At 43.3% G+C, this 17396-nt stretch overlaps 1 protein-coding gene across 1 annotated transcript in view; it reads right to left on the minus strand.

Moving 5' to 3' along the window:
- ANXA4 (annexin A4) overlaps positions 1 to 17396 on the minus strand; it is an 80646-nt gene that overhangs the window by 39732 nt on the left and 23518 nt on the right. The window contains exon 2 of the mRNA XM_005575673.5: positions 6240 to 6294. Coding sequence (XP_005575730.2) covers positions 6240 to 6248 — 9 coding nt within the window. The 5' untranslated portion in view covers positions 6249 to 6294. The remainder of the gene's footprint in view (positions 1 to 6239; positions 6295 to 17396) is intronic.

The following is a 17396-nucleotide window of genomic DNA, read 5'->3' on the forward strand; positions in this document are numbered from 1 at the left end:
TAGAGCCAAAAACAAATTTACAGTAAACAGGAGACAGGAGAATGTTAAACCACACCAAAGCGTTGCAGTCAGCAAAATCCAGACTCTGAGACACAGCACTTAACAAACGACCTAGTTTCTTTGACAAACAAATGGCAAGGAGAATTTAAAGAGAGATGGAAGGGAAATACAGTTTAAAAGACATTGAAAAGGAACATCAATGATCATAATGTGAACCTGTAGTACCATAATTTGGATCCTAAATTAAACAGTAAAAAACAAAAGACATTTATGAGACAATGAAAATTTGAACATTGACTTGACATTTGATGACACTAAGGACTTGGTTTTAACATTTTTAGGTATAAGAACGGCATTATGGTGATTTTTCATTTTGAAAAGAGGTTTAATCTACTGAAATAGTTTACAGATGAAATGATAAGATGTCTTGGTTAGCTTCCAAATCACACAGGTGGAGAGAAAGGGGAGGAAGTGGAGATAAAGAAGAAACAGGCCGGACATGGTGACTCACCCCAGCAATCCCAGCACTCTGGGAGGCTGAGGCGGGCGGATCTCTTGAGCCCAGGAGTTTGAGACCAGACTGGGCAACATGGTGAAACCTCATCTCTACAAAAACATACCAAAAAATTGGCTATGCATGGTGGCACAGGCCTGTAGTCCCAGCTACTCAGGATGCTGAGGTGGGAGGATCTCTTGAGCCCAGGAGGTGGAGACTGCAGTGAGCCGAGAGCACACCACTGTGATCCAATCTGGGCGACAGAGTGAGACCCTGTCTCAAAAAAAGACAAAAAACAAGAGTGACGATGAGTTAATAATTATTGACAGGTACACAAAGGGGTTCCTTATAGTATTCTGTTCACTTTCATATATGTTTAAAGTTTTCCATAATAAAAATATTTAAATAAATGAACTAAAAATAAAAAAGAAGGCAATCAGAGAGGTGGGCTGGGACCAGAGCAAGGCAGCCCTTCAAGCCAGGTAAGGAGTTTGTATTTTATTCTAAGTGCAGTGAAAGCCACTGACAGGTTTTGAGCAAGGAGATGGGGACACACGATCTGACTTAACGATTTAAAAGATCCCCTGGGCTGCTGTAGGGAGACGCAGAGACCATTTGAGAGTCTGGGCCAAGATCTGGGGGTGGGATATGAGCTAGACTAGGGTGAAATAGTTAAGATGGAAATAAACAGGAGAACAGACAGCTCAGCACATGTTTTGGAGCAAAGGCGACAGAACTTGCTGATGGACTGACGTGGGAGGTGAGGAAAGAAAAGAATCAAGTATAACTCTAAATCTTTTCCCCTGAGCAGCTGGGTATCATTTACCCAGATGGGGAAAACCGGAGGAAGACTACTAGATTTAGGGTGGCAGTGTGGGGTGGGATTTAGAGGTTCTATGTTGGAAATGTTAAGTTTGGGATGTCCATTAAATATCCCAGTGGAATTGTCAAAAAGACAATTGGTTACACAGTATAAGTCTAGAGGTCACATCCAGCATAATAAAGTTAGGACGCATCAGCATTTGGGTGGCACTTGATGAGATGACCTGGAAAGAAAGTGAAAATAGGGACAGGAACTTAGGATAAGCCTGGGTCTCTCCAACAGTACAGGTCCAAGATGGGAGAGCCCAGAAAGGATGGCTGAGAAGGGGTGGTCCTTGAGCTCATAGGAAATCCAGGATCGAGCACTGTCCAGAGGCTGAGGAAGGAGGGAGTAGCTGGCGCTTGGTCTAAGAAGCTTAGTGGGAAGGAGCATAAGCACTGGAGTGGGGTATGAATCTTACCTTTACCTCTTTCTAGCTGTGTGGCCTGGGACATTTCATTTTTCTCACTTGTATATTGGGAATAATGATAACTCACAGAAACAGGATAATATAGGAATGTACTTAGCACAAAACCCAGAAAAAAGTAAACACTAAAACAAAAACTCAGAATCATCATCATCATCATCATCATCATGAAAGAGGACTTCAGCTGTGCCTCCATAATAAATAAAATAATGAGATTCTTTCATCTATTTCTTGTATTACACCTCCACACAAGCCTATGGGGTAATGCCAAAGCAGAATCTAGGATGGAGCATTTGTACAAGGTGGCAAAAATGGTGTGGAATAGAGTTAAAGTTTTCTGATAATCTAATTGGACCCAAGAATGTAATATGGGCCATCTAAAGGAATGGAGGATTTTTATACCCTTAGTGCAGTTCTCTAGTGAGCCTGACTTGAGCTTACTGCACTAGACCACCCTGGCCTGGACCTCTCAGGCCCATAGTGGCCCACATCAAGCCCGTCCAAGTCCTCAGGTACCCAGGGCATGGGCCTTCTCTGCTGCAAGACCAGGCTTTCATGTCCTGGATATGATAAACATTTAGCACTTGGTCATCACCCTTTTACGTCTGACAGAGGAACGCAGAAATGTATGACATCAACTTCCTTGGGCACTGTTATTGGATGAATTGTATCTCCCCCACAAAAAAGACACATTGAAGTCCTAACCTCCAGCACCTCAGAATGTGACCTTATTTGGAAATAGGGCCGCTGCAGATTAATCAGTTAAGATGAGGTGATACTGGAGTAGGATGGGCCCCTGATCCAATATGACTGGTGTCATTATAAGAAGATGTGGACATGAGAAGACAGAGGTAAAAGGGGCGAGCACCGTAGGACAAAGGCAGAGATGGAAGTTATGCAGCAGCAAGCCAAAGAATAGCTAGGACTGCCAGCAAACCCCCAGAAGCTAGGAAGAGGCCCAAAGGCTTCTGCACAGGTGTGAAAGGGACCACAGCCCTGCTGACACCTTGCTTTGGGTTTCTGGCCTCCAGAACTGTGAGGCAACACATTTCTATTATTCTAAGCCACCCAGTTTGTGCTATTACTTTGTTTTGGCAGCTTCAAGAAACTAACAGAGGTACTTTACTTCTTTTCTTCTATTATATATCAGTAGTAATACGCAAATTGGTGACTTGCTGTCAGAATTCCAACATGGCCTTTGGCCCCAGCATGAGACAGCTTTCTCAGTTGAATGTTTCACAAGGTTCTTTTGGAACTCCCGTATTGAAAAATTTTTGGATGGCATTCAAACACTGCATTCAACTATTAAGCAAACTACATTGCTGAGGGACACTACTGTGGGATTAGGATTAATAGATAATAAGGTGAATCGATAGAGGAATTGGCAAAGGTGGTTCTGTTTACCAGTTAGCATTCTTAGTGACTCTTTTTCTCTAGGAAAAAGATCAAGAAATGTGTTCCCTGTTAGCCCATATTGATTAAATTTCAGAGTATAATATACCATTATCCATTCTGGGAAGACACGGAATTCTGTGCCAAGAGGGCCCATTGTGATAGCAGGCAAAGGAAACAGAGAGGATACAGAAAGGAATGATGAAAATGAATAGATAAAAATAGGTGCCATATCACAATTGATGAAATGTTGTTATTACATTAATAATGAAGAAGATATATGCCAAAAAGAACGGAATACAATACAATGGATACTAATGAGCAAAAAAAGGAATGGAGGAACAAACTACTGATGCAACAACACGGATGAATTGCAAAAGAATATAACGCCCAGAAAAAGAAGTCAGACACAAAATAGTACCTACTCTATGATTCCATTTATAGGATGTTCTAGAACAGGCAAAACTAACTTATGATAACACTCAGAAGAGCAGTTGCATTGCCTGTGTGGAGTGGAGGGTGGGAAGGGGAGTTGATACGAAAGGGGCATGGAGGAGCTTCTAGGAATGATAAAATGTCCTACCTCGATACACGAGTAGGTTATGTGGGTATATACATTTGTCAAAACTTATCGACCAGTAACCTTAAAGGATGTGCATTTCACTATATGCAAATTATATCTCCATAAAACATGTTTTAAAATCTTGAATACAATGATTTAAAAACATATTGTAGAGAATTCAGCAAATTTTTTAAACATTAAGAAGAAAGCAGGGCGCGGTGGCTCATGCCCGTAATCCCAGCACTTTGGGAGGCCAGGGTGGGTGGATCATGAGGTCAGGAGTTCGAGACCATCCTGGCCAACATGGTGAAACCCTGTCTCTACTAAAAATACAAAAAAATTAGTCAGGTGTGGTGGTGGGCACCTGTAATCCCAGCTACTTGGGAGGCTGAGGCAGGGGAATCGCTTGAACCCAGGGCGGAGGTGGTAGTGAGCCGAGATCACGCCACTGCACTCCAGCCTGGGCAACAGATTGAGCCTCTGTCTCAAAAAAACAAAAAAACAAACAAACAAAAAAAAAAATTAAGAAGAAAATTAAAACATAACCACTAGAGTAAATAATTTTAATGATATGAAATGTAATATAAACATTACATTATGTCATTAGCATAGAGAAGAGATAAAGCATAAGATCAGAGTGAATACATAACTTGTTTCCTATTTTCCTGTACTAAGTAGAGGAAAAGAAAGGCTATAAAACTGTTGTTTATCCTCTTATTACTCTTATTGAAAAATCATTATACATATGAGTAAGGTCTAAAATAAAATAATGGCAAATAGTTGGTGTTTCCAATGTTGTGACTGGATAGTGTGGTTTTCTTTTTAAAATGTCCTTTATCTGTCTAATAAATAATAGTCATGATAGAAAAACAGGTTTTAGGAGGAAAGATGAGAGCAACTGAGGTAATTTTCCTAGAGTGGAAAGCACACAAAGAGCCACTTAATTACAGTCTTCATTTGTAGGAAAGCTGTGAGCCTACTGAAGACAGGAAAAGCATCTCATTAATTCTGGGTCCCAGTACCACATCTGGCACAAAGTAGGGGCACCATAAGCATTTCTGAATAAATATTCTCCACGTTGGCTAGACACAGTGGCTCATGCCTGTAATCCCAGCACTTTGGGAGGCCAAGGTGGGAGGATTGCTTGAAGCCAGGAGTTTGAGACCAGCTTGGGCAACATAGCGAGCCCCTCATCCCTATAAAAAATAAAAATAGGCCAGGCTCGGTGGCTCACGCCTGTAATCCCAGCACTTTGGGAGGCTGAGGCGGGTGGATCACGAGGTCAGGAGATCAAGACCATCCTGGCTAACAAGGTGAAACCTCATCTCTACTAAAAGATACAAAAAATTAGCCGGGCCTAGTGGTGGGTGCCTGTAGTCCCAGCTACTCGGGAGGCTGAGGCAGAAGAATGGTGTGAACCGGGAGGCGGAGCTTGCAGTGAGCCGAGATAGCGCTACTGCACTCCAGCCTGGGCAACAGAGGGAGACTCTGTCTAAAATAAGTAAATAAATAAATAAAAATAAATAAATAAAATAAAAAATAAAATAAATAAATATTTTTTAAAAATTCTCCATGGCTAGGGAGAATCAATCAGCAAGAAATTGATTTTAAACTAAAGCATGAGAGATTTGGGGCACACATGAATAAGCCTTTGACTGTCAGAGATCATGAAGAAATTTCTGGAACATCTAATGCAAAAAAAAAAAAAAATTAAGAGTATATTACTCTTTGTTCAGGATAATTCACTTTACACATCCATCTCCCTAAAGGAAGGCAAATCTCAAGCTGGAAGGCTCTCTGGTTCCTTTCTAGGTATAAGATTTCCACTTCTATTATTGCTTCCTCCAGAAGACCATGGACCAGAATTACTTGTCTATTCAGAAACATATTTGGGTGAGAGAAGGCGAGCAGATGGCCAGCCTTAGGTAGAGCCATGTTTTCAGCTAAGAGGCTCAGCTTCCACCTCAGAGCTGAACTGTACAGAACTCTCAAAGGGATTCAATTCGATGCTTGTTCCAAAGATCAGATAACCAAGGTCCAAGGTGTCTGATTACTGTGTAAAGCAAGAGGCGGCCGACACACCCATATTGTTAGGAAATACCCCTCTTCAAGAGCCTCAAATGATGTGGCTACCTCAGAATATGGATAGCAGTCCTCTTCTGGTGGTAGAACCTACAGAATTTTTAGTTTTTCCTTTTTAAATGTTCTAAAATAAACATGTAGTGCCTCTGTAGACAGAAAACTACAACTTGTTTCTATATTCTCAGGATGTTAAAAGAATTCAAATAATTCTCTCTTTGAATCAGTTTTCAAGGTCAAGTTGCTTACCACCCCTAAAAGAAATTTAAATGATGTTTAGAAATAGATCTGCCTTTTCATGTCCTCCTCCCTTCCCTCTATTGAGTAAACAAGGCTTTGTTTAAGCTAACAGTCGCTGCGCCCACATTCTGTACCTGTTAGCAGCTGGCACCAGATAAAGTTGAGGTAGTTCACAACTTACCACGGCCATGACTCTAGGTCAAGATCAGAGTTCAGTCACCCAAGCAGAAGTTCTTCTGTGATAAAAGCAGAGGGGAAATGATTGTGATCAAGGAAATGGCATTAAAATCATTCATCAGGATAACTTGCAGTTTGCATGAAGCTAAGCCATGAGGAAATGACATCCAACTTAATCAAAAGGCCAGTTACTGATTAGCCAAAGATACAAGGAGTGGGCTAGTAATTAGAGAAACTGTTAAAAAAAGTCAACTTTATCATACTGGTAAAATATTTTCCTACCTGTTCTTCTGTTTGGAGATACACACGACAGAAAGGATTCCTATTGTTTTGTTAGGGTAAGGTACCATTACTTGTACTCAAGCTGGACACAGATTCTGAACTGAATGTTATAGCAGACCAGAAGAGGTTCCCCTTTGAGAAAAGAGATAATCCAACTGCATCAGAGGAAAGTACAGCATACCAGCCTCCCCTCCGTGTGTGCATCTGTGTGAGTGTGTTTGTGTGTGTGTGTACGTGTGTGTGTGATGACAGGCCAGCAGCCCAACCAACATGAGAATCTTTTCATTTCCCAATGGCGATTTTTACTGCCACCATTCTAGGATTAAAGATGTTTCTTCCCTTTAAGCTGCAGGCTTATCCACTCAACTTTGTCCTCGGTTTTCAGTACCCCCTCTTTCATCATCATCACACATTTCTTTCAGTTGTTCAGAATGCAAGAAATGTCTTCATTGTAGTCTAGGACTCTTGTGGAGTTCTCATGATATATAAACAGTCCCCTAACGGCAGCCCACCACCTCCTGTTCCCATATCTAAGTCATATGAACAAGGCACCTTCTCTTTTCTTGCTTTTTTTGAGTCAGGGTCTCCCTCCATGTCCAGGCTGGAGTGTAGTGTTGCAATCATAGCCCACTGCAGCCTCAAACTCCTGGACTCAAGCGATCCTCCTGCCTCAGCCTCCCGAGTCACTGGGACTACAGGTGCAAACCACCTGGATAAGGTTCCTTTTCTCAGAATTTAGTTAGATCCTCGATACTCAAAGAGTCATCCGAGAACCAGGAGTACATGCATTCCTGGGAGCTTGTTAAAAATGCAGAATCTGGCTGGGCACGGTGGCTCATGCCTGTAATCCCAGCACTTTGGGAGGCCGAGGCAGGTGGATCATTTGAGGTCAGGAGTTTGAGACCAGCCTGGCCCACATGGTGAAACTCCATCTCTACTAAAAATATAAAAATTAGCTGGGGGGTAGTGGCACACGCCTGTAATTCCAGCTACTTGGGAGGCTGAGGCAGGAGAATCACTTGAGCCTGGGAGGCAGAGGTTGCAGCGAGCCAAGATCATGTCACTGCACTCCAGTCTGGGTAACAGAGTGAGACCCTGTCTCTAAAGAAAGAAAGAAAGAAAAAGCAGAATCTCAGGTCCCTACCCCAGACCTACTCCCAGAATCTGCATTTTTAGAAGATTCCCCAAATATTTGCCTGTACAGTAGTTTGAAAAGCACTGGTCTAGATAATCTGACCAAGCAGCGTGCCTTTTGATGATAACTAAGTCCTTCTTAACCCACCTTATTACCACTTAGGCCTTGTTTGATCACATTTGCTTTTTACCTTCCAGTTTCATTCTTCCTGTTTCCCATCATTCATTGCCGACTGACCCCCTATTACCTGCGGGTTCAACTAAGGGGAGAACCAACTAGTCCTGGGGCACAGCCTGAGCAACGGTGCAGAGGTGGGAATGAGCTGCAGTTTCAGGGATAATGAGGAAATGCGGGCATGACAGCAGAGGGCTCATTCCAGGGAAAGCTCAGAAACAAGGTTGGAAAAGCCAAAGCAAACTGAATGGTATGGGCCTTGCATGCCTGGCTGAGGAGTCTGGCTTTAGAGCATACCACAGGTCATGGGAATACTGTGGAAAGCTTTTTGTTATTTGCAGAGAAGTGCCATAATAAAAGAAAAACTTTAGCAAGGTACTGTACTTTACTATAGGGTAAACTGGAAAGAGAGACTGGAGTGAGGGAGAAGGAGTTAAGAAGGCTTGAGAGATGACTACAGGAACAGATGGGTAGAGGCAAAGGCCTGGGCAGGGTGTGGCACTGAAATATGATATACGGAGGATGTTTGGAAGGCTTTATCAGATGTAGTGACTCATGGACTGTATAGATTTACTCATTCAATCACCAAATGTTCCTAAATGACCTCTCACAACACTTCTCCAGGCACACTTGTTCTGTTGCTAGAGATAATGCAGTGGATAAGACAATGAACCTGCTGTCAAGGCATTTATAGTCTACCAGGAGAGATAAACAACACATTTATTTTTTAATTTTATTTTTTACATAACTAGACATCTTTATCTTTTGACAAATAGTTTTAACAAACGTAATTTTCAAGCTCTTTCCACAATAGAAATCATTACTTGAGCCCCTTATTTCATTTAAAAAAAAAAAAAAGGATTCATTCTGACTTCTCTTTCCTTTCTTTTGGAGGCAGAGTGTTGCTCTGTTGCCCAGGCTGGAGTGCAATGGCACGATCTCGGCTCACTGCAACCTCTGCCTCCCGGGTTCAAGTGATTCTCCTGCCTCAGCCTCCTGAGTAGCTGGGATTACAGGCATGTGCCACCACGCCTGGCTAATTTTGTATTTTTAGTTGAGATGGGGTTTCTCCATGTTGGTCAGGCTGGTCTCGAACTCCCAACCTCAGATGATCCGCCCGCCTTGGCCTCCCAAAGTGCTGGGATTACAGGCGTGAGCCACTGCGCCTAGCCCAACTTCTCTTTCTAAATGCCAGATATACGTCAACCAGGCCTCTTCTGACCCCAGAGACAGCAGACTTGGTGACAGTGCCGATATCTGCTGTAGAGATGCATTGTAATTTGGCTAACTCTAATTAGTTCTGATATTAACAGGCCCAGCATAGGCTGCTAAAACACTTTGACAATTTTAAAATATATTTTTAACTCTTACTTCTAACTTCTACTCAACTTCTTTGCCACCAACAACAAATTTTAGAAGGAATAAATGAGATAATTTCTGATTTTGGCGAGATGATGAAAATATAACAGGATGACAGCACAGAACAAGGATCGGCAAACCACAATAGCTCATGGGTGAAATCCTGCTTTTGTATGACCTACAAGCCAAGAATGTTGTTATATTTTTTTATAATTGACTAAAAAATCAAAAAAATGATATTTTATGACATGTGAAAATTATACAAAATTCAAATTTCAAAGACTTATTGGAACAGTCACACGTGTTTGTTTACATTTTGTCTGTGGCTACTTTCAAGCTACAACAGCAGAAATGAGTAGTTGTGACAGAGACCATGCAGCCCAGGAAGCTAAGAATATTCACTGTCTGGCCCTTCACAGAAAACATTCGCTGACCCCTGACATGGAAGATAACAGGATCAGGTTACCAGGAAGGAGCTGGCCTGGGCAGGGCGATCCAGGAGGCATCTCTGAGTTGACATCTGAACTAAGACCTGAATGAAGGGAAGGGGCTAGCCATTCAAAGTTCTGAAGGAGAACTCTCAGGCAGCTGGAACAGTCAGTGCAAAGGCCCTGAAGCAGAAATGGGCTTACTGTGTTTGAGGGATGGACAAAAGCATTGTGAACAAGGGCAAGAGTGTCATGAGATGAAGATGCAGTCAGGCCATACAATATTGTGCCCTAGAATAAGGAATATACACCTCTTCATCCTCCTGTTCCTGGTACAGAACTCCTAAATCCCTTGGAATTTTCTAAGTGATAAGAACAATAACGGTGAAAGGAGCATATTTTGTTATTCATAACAAGCCCCATTAACCACACCTGAGTTCATGTTAATGAGGGGATGTCTGGAAAGCCACCAGATAACTCTAGGATGGGGGACTGGTTGCTCCAGTAAAAAAACTCTGTGATAGAGAGTTGGAATTTTCAGTCCAACCTCTCATCTCATGGGAGGGGAGAAGGGCTGGAGACTGATTTCATTACCAATGGCCAATGATTTGATCAATCATGCCTATGTAACGAAGACTCCATAAAAACCCAAAGGACGGTGGGAAATAGGGAGTAAAGGGTTTGAAGAGCTTCCAGGTTAGTGAACACATGGAGGTGCGGGGAAGACGGTGCATCTGGAGAGGCCGTGGAAGCTGTGAGCCCCTCCCCACATGCCCCACTCTATGCATTCTTCCATGTGGCTGTTCCCAGACTGTATCCCTTTATTATAAACCGATAATCCAGTAAGTAAACTGTTTTCCTGAGTCCTGTGAGCCATTCTAGCAAATGATGAAAGTCAACAGGGGGTCATGGGAACCTCCGATTTCTAGCCATTCCATCAGAAGCACAGGTGACAGGCTGCACTTGCCACTGGCATCTGAAGTGGGGAGACTTGTGGGACTGATCCCTTAACCCAAGCTTGTCCAACCTGTGGCCCATGGGCCACATGCAGCCCAGGACAGCTTTGAATCTGGCTCAACACAAATGCGTAAACTTTCTTAAAACATATGAGATTTTTTCAATTTTTTTTTTTTTTTTTTTTTTTAAGCTCAGGAGCTATTGTTAGTGTTAGTATATTTTATGTGTGGTCCAAGACAATTCTTCTTCTTCCAATGTGTCCCAGGGAAGTCAAAAGATTGGACACCCCTGCCTTAACCAGTGGGGTCTGTGCTAACTTGATAGTGTCAGAACTGAGTTAAATTGTGGCATACCCAGTTGGTGTCCAAAGAGAACTGAAGAACTGCTTGATGTGGGAACCCCCACCCCGCCTCCTCACCCAATCCACATCTGGTGCTAGAAGTGAAAAAGTGTTAAAGTATAAGGAAAAAATAGTTCGTTTTCCTATACAATCAGTGTCAGAAGTGAGGTTTGCTAGAATGGCCCCGGCTTGCAGGTTTGGGAAGAAAAAGAACGAAAGGGTTAGGGATGAGGAACTTTGATTCCTAGGTGGCCACATGGTCATGAGACAGGCAGGCTGGTGGGCTCCCTATTTTTAAATGGTCTGGGCCAGGCACGGTGGCTCATGCTTGTAATCCCAGCACTTTGGGAGGCTGAGGTGGGTAGATCGCCTGAGGTCAGGAGTTCGAGATCAGCCTGGCCAACATGATGAAACCCCATCTCTAATAAAAATATAAAAATTAAGCTGAGCATGGTGGTGGGTGCCTGTAATCTCAGCTACTCAGGAGGCTGAGGCAGGAGAATCATATGAACCCCCAGAGATGGAGGTTGCAGTGAGCCAAGATTGCACCACTGTACTCCAGCCTGGGCAACAGAGTGAGATTCTGTCTCAATAAATAAATAAATAAATAAAATAATAATAAATAAAATGGCCTGGAAGAAAATGATAGAAGCCTTTCACTCAAGCTCTAACTTATCTAACTCTCAGTCAATTAATAACAAAAGACCCAAGAAGCTTATTAACCACAAGCTCCTATTTCAGGGAGCTGGGAACTTCCCTGGAGCCCTGCATGCATAGCTAGACTTAAAGTCCAACCTACAGTTACCCTTCCTCATTTTAAGGCTCAAAATGAGTGGGGTGGAGATTTAAAATGCTAATGTTGCATATGATGCATGAAGAAGCATGCTGAGCTACTGTGTGAGTGCTAGAAAAGCCTCTCCTATACATGCTCTGATGTAACCCTTTCCCATGGAAAGACCCTATAAAACTAACCCACACACTATCCTCTGAGAGCAGTCTGTTTCTTGTCCTTTCTCAGCACTGGCTCCCTTGTGCACAAGCCAAAACAAACTTTTTCTTTGCTGCTATGTATGGTGATTGCTCTTGATTTCTATCCTGGGTAATTACAAGAACCCAGGGCATTGGTAACAGCTACCCATGGTACAGAGTAGCATACCATGCTGAGATCTGTTAGTAAAGGTAAAAGCTACCCCAAGGAGTTGGCTTACTGGATGCATACGGAAATGCAAACTAGTAAGAAAAGGTGACATATTCAGTCCCTTGCTTATTGTTATCTGTCATAGCTAAAATAAAATTAAGGGAGAGTGCTGGGTCAGACCAAGCTCAGATTTCAGTGAGTCTATGCTCTAGCCACTAATTGCGAAGCCACCCACCAATGGCAAAATTATGCTGAGATTACAGACAATATCACTAAGAACTCTGGTAACCAAGAAGGCAGTTCATGTGGGGTGGAAGGCAAACCATGAAACGATTGAAAACACAGGGTAGAGTGTGAAGAAATTATTATTATTATTATTATTATTATTATTATTTTTTTTTTTTTTGTGATGGAGTCTCGCTCTGTTGCCTAGGCTGGAGTGCAGTAACACGATCTCAGTCGCCCAGGCTGGAGTGCAGTGACGCGATCTCAGTCGCCCAGGCTGGAATGCAGTGACACGATCTCGGCTCACTGCAAGCTCCGCCTCCCGGGTTCACGCCATTCTCCTGCCTCAGCCTCCCGAGTAGCTGGGACTACAGGCGCCTGCCACCACACCCGGCTAATTTTTTGTATTTTTAACAGAGACGGGATTTCACCGTGTTAGCCAGGATGGTCTCGATCTCCTGACCTCGTGATCCGCCCGCCTTGGCCTCCCAAAGTGCTGGGATTACACGTGTGAGCCGCCGCGCCCGGCCAGAAATTATTTCATTTTGTAGATCAGTATCATAAACTTCCTGAAGAACCTTTATTCAAATGTGTTGTGTGAGTAACTAAGTGAGTGACAGTGTCTTAGGTTTTGAACACTGCAGAGTATTCAAAACGCTAGCATTCATGTTTGGGTTGATGCAGGACCCACAGCTCTCCATGGAACAATTGCAGATGTTTCCGGTGGTCCAGAGGCATAGGAGGTTATTCCTGAGAGAACATCCAGCCTGGTGGACTGGAGAAAAGCCACACTAAGGTCTGTTTACCCTGAGAAGGGGGACTGTTCCTCTCCCCTTATAAAAGTCAAGTAGAACACCCCTGATGAAGCAGCTGATATGCTTCATATGCAAACCACACAGGACTGGCTTGATGATCATCGGGGTATCTGTCTGCTGAATATGCCTGTTACCCAGGTCATGGTAAATGCTGCGGTTAAGGGCGCTCCTTTTGGCCGGATGCAGTGGCTCACGCCTGTAATTCCTGCACTTTGGGAGGCCGAGGCAGGCGGATCACCTGAGGTCAGGAGTTTGAAACCAGCCTGGCCAACCTGATGAAACCCCATCTCTACTAAAAATACACGAAATTAGTCAGGCGTGGTGGCAGGCGCCTGTAATCCCAGCTATTCGGGAGGCTGAGGTGGAAGAATCACTTGAACCTGGGAGGTGGAGGTTGCAATGAGCTGAAATTGCACCACTGCTCTCCAACCTGGGCAACAACAGCGAAACTCCATCTCAAAAGAAAAAAAAAAAAAAAAAGGCGGGGGGGCTCCTTTAACATAAACACCTCATATAACCTTACCGCTGCAAAACCAAGGGAGTCTTATTGAATTTCCTCTCTCAGTTTCCCCTTATGGGTCTTACAGATGCTAATAAAAACATGAGGTTAGTTAAGAGAAGAATGGAGAAAGGCACAGAGAGTCAGAGACTCGTCTTAGCAGGGTGGAAATTTTTAAATGGTTATTAACACATAGGGCAGGGTGAGATGGCTCACGCCTGTAACCTCAGCACTTTGGGAGGCAGGGGTGGGCAGATCACTTAAGGTCAGGAGTTCGAGACCAGCCGGGCCAACACAGTGAAATCCTGCCTCTACTAAAAATACCAAAATTAGCAAGGCATGATGGCGCATGCCTGTAATCCCAGCTACTAGGGAGGCTGAGGCACAAGAATCGCTTGAACCTGGGAGGTGGAGGTTGCAGTGAGTTGAGATTGTGCCACTGTACTCCAGCCTGGGTAACAGAGTGAGACTCTGTCTCAAAAAAAAAAAAAAAAAAAAAAAAAAAAAAAAAAGAAAGAAAGAAAGGAGAATAAAACAAATATTGATAAACAAACAAACAAATAAAAGTCATGGGCACAGCTTAAGACCTTCATAGATCCCAGCCAGTCCTTGGTCTGGAGGCCCTGTTTCATGTCATGTGAATGATCCACATGTACCCATATCCCTTGGTAAGTATGATTCATATGCTAATTGGCTGACAACCCTGGCAGATACAGCTTTTCAGAGCAAGGGCCTTCCCTTTGCTTTCATGTAGTTTTGGAATAAATGACAAGTGAGGAGGCAGGGAAGGGGGACACCTCTCCAAAAAAGGCAACCTTTAATATGAACATTCCACTCCTTTCTACCACATCAAGAAGTGGAAAGACACCTTGATCAAAGCCTTCTGGAAATACTGAGAGTCATTATGCAAGGAGCTAGAAATATTTCACTTAAGGAAAAAGAAGGTATCATACTTGAACACTGGATACTTTTAGTCAATTTACTTTGAAACTCGGACAGCACACAGTATAATATACACATTTATATACAGACAGCTGTTGTTTATTTATTAAAGTTTTACTAGTATGAAACAAATTTCTTTTTTTTTGAAACAGAGTCTCGCTCTGTTGCCAGGCTGGAGTGCAGTGGTGTGATCTCTGCTCACTGCAACCTCCGCCTCCCGGGTTCAAGTGATTCTTCTGCCTCAGCCTCCCCAGTAGCTGGGATCACAGGCGCCTGCCACCATGCCCAACTAATTTTTGAATTTTTAGTAGAGATGGGGTTTCACCATGTTTGCCAGGATGGTGTCGATCTCCTGACCTCATGATCTGCCCACCTCGGCCTCCCAAAGTGCTGGTATTACAGGTGTGAGCCACTGTGCCCGGCCACCAAACAAATTTCTAAATAGAGTATAGAAATAAATGCAGAAAATGGTACTCCTCGATTCTTGTTATATCAGATAATATGTATAAAGTCAGTCTACACAAATGCTTATTAGCCTAGAGCCTGGGACCTGGTAAGGCCTCAATAACTCTTGGCACAAGGATGGGGGGAGCAGAAAGAGGAAAGAAATGCACCCCCCAAAACACAATTGCTGTAGGCCTCTCTTAGCTGCACACAATGATAACTCCCAAGGACTGAAAAGCCTTTCTTCTGGAAGCTCCACCTATAACCTTCCCACCTCATTTTCCACCTGCCTCGCAGTGCCATACTCTTAGCAGAGCCTCTGCCCAACATTCTTTGCTACCTCAGCTTCCTTGATTCCTTTGTTCTTTCTCTCTGAAGGCCTTTCCACAATCCATAAGCTGCACATTATGACCAATTCCACAATGACTCAGACTGTGTTGGGGGTTTAAAAGCTCCTTTGCTGCTCATAGATGGGGCGAAATAATTAGCAACTATACCTCAGTTTTTACATTTGTAAAATGCAAACACGCCCCCATTTTGGGGGTGACTCAAATAACTCTAAAAGCATCAGGACTGTTCCAGATGGAAGGATGAAGCCTGAAGGTGATGCACTTTTTAGTGATGTCTTTAAAAACCTAGGCTTGGCCGGGCGTGGTGGCTCACGCCTGTAATCCTAGCACTTTGGGAGGCCGAGGCGGGCGGATCACGAGGTCAGGAGATCGAGACCATCCCAGCTAACACAGTGAAACCCCGTCTCTACTAAAAAAATACAAAAAATTAGCCGGGCGTGGTTGTGGGCGCCTGTAGTCCCAGCTACTCGGGAGGCTGAGGCAGGAGAATGGCGTGAACCTGGGAGGCGGAGCTTGCAGTGAGCTGAGATCGCGCCACTGCACTCCAGCCCGGGCGACAGAGCAAGATTCCGTCTCAAAAAAAAAAAACAAAAAACAAAAAACCTAGGGTTATGAAGAACATGGGTAGGTGAGTACAGCTTCTTAACAGTGTCTGAACTCTACAACTAGGGCTTAGGATAGGGATCTGAAGTTTTAAGACATAGTTTTAGAGCAACTGAAAGATAGTTGGGAATTAAACATATGAGACCTATCTCAATAGCAGTTACCAAAGGGAAAAATAAGTTGTAAATAACTTCAACTTATTTCAACTAAGATTAAATAAATTCATGGAAATAATTTACAATGAATTCATAAAGAAAAAGTAGGTATGTTGAGAATACATCTATACTGGTTTCCAGGATGTCCAGAAGGATAATAATACACTACAACACAAATTGCCCGCTTGTATCTGCCAGAAATGGGCAAGCCAGGTGCTGACTCAAGTAGAAAGTTTCTTATGTTCTTATGGCAGACTGCAGGGATGTGGAACAAGGACTTCTGATTTCAAGTCCTATTTAGTAGGCTATATGTAGAGGCAACGGTATGGTGCATTCTCCTCTCTCACCCAGAATTTGGAAAGCAGGCAAAGTAGATACTTCCCTAAGCATTAGACTAGTAAAATCAGCAAACACCCATCAAAACAAAGATATGCAAACGCATTTTAATGGGAAAGAACAGCTCCTGGGTTGAAGCAGGCTTGCTGGAAGGTATTAGCATGTTTAAAGAAAACTTGTGTCTATCAGCAAAGCAAACTCCATGCAAAACTGGCACAGATGCTCACTTTGAAACATTCATCTAAGCCCTGTCCTACGGAAAGGGTGAAGCCAGTGGTCAGGGTCAGGTATTTCCCCACTGTGAAGATGAATTCTGTCCATCTAATACTCCCTTGTTCCATGGCTGCCAAGCACCTTTTAGACTAGAGTTTGGCTTCCCAAATTAACCTGTCTACAAATATTGGAGCATGAGGATTTTTGCCTAAATAATACATATATATATATATATATATATATATATTTTTTTTTTTTTTTAAGAGACAGGGTCTCACCCTGTTGCCCAGGCTGCAGTGCAGTGGTACAGTCATAGCTCACTGCAGCCTCGAACTCCTTAGCTCAAGAGATCCTGCCGTCTCAGCCTCCTGAGTAGCTGGAACTACAGGCACATGCCACCATGCCCAGCTAATTTTTTTTTTTTTTAAATTTTCTAGAGACAAGGCCTTGCTGCATTGCCCAGGCTGGCCTTGAATTTCTAGGCTCAAGTGATTGCCCGCCTCACCCTCCCAAAGTGCTGGGATTACAGGTGTGAACCACCATGCCTGGCTCCGTATTTCTTAATATAGGTAAATTAGCAACATGTGTGTGTCTGCACGTGTGTGTGTTTGCACATGTGTATGTGCATACAGGTTTAATGAGCCTGGTGAATAGGAACCCTCCCTTTCTTGCCGTGCTGAGAGAGAGTTTCTCTGGGTCTGCTGGATGTTGCATTGTGGTGAATTCACCCCGGTAACTGATGCTCTCCTTCAGACCCCATCACAAC

This window comes from Macaca fascicularis, chromosome 13 (genome assembly GCF_037993035.2).
Source record: "Macaca fascicularis isolate 582-1 chromosome 13, T2T-MFA8v1.1".
NCBI classification, from domain to species: Eukaryota; Metazoa; Chordata; class Mammalia; order Primates; family Cercopithecidae; genus Macaca; species Macaca fascicularis.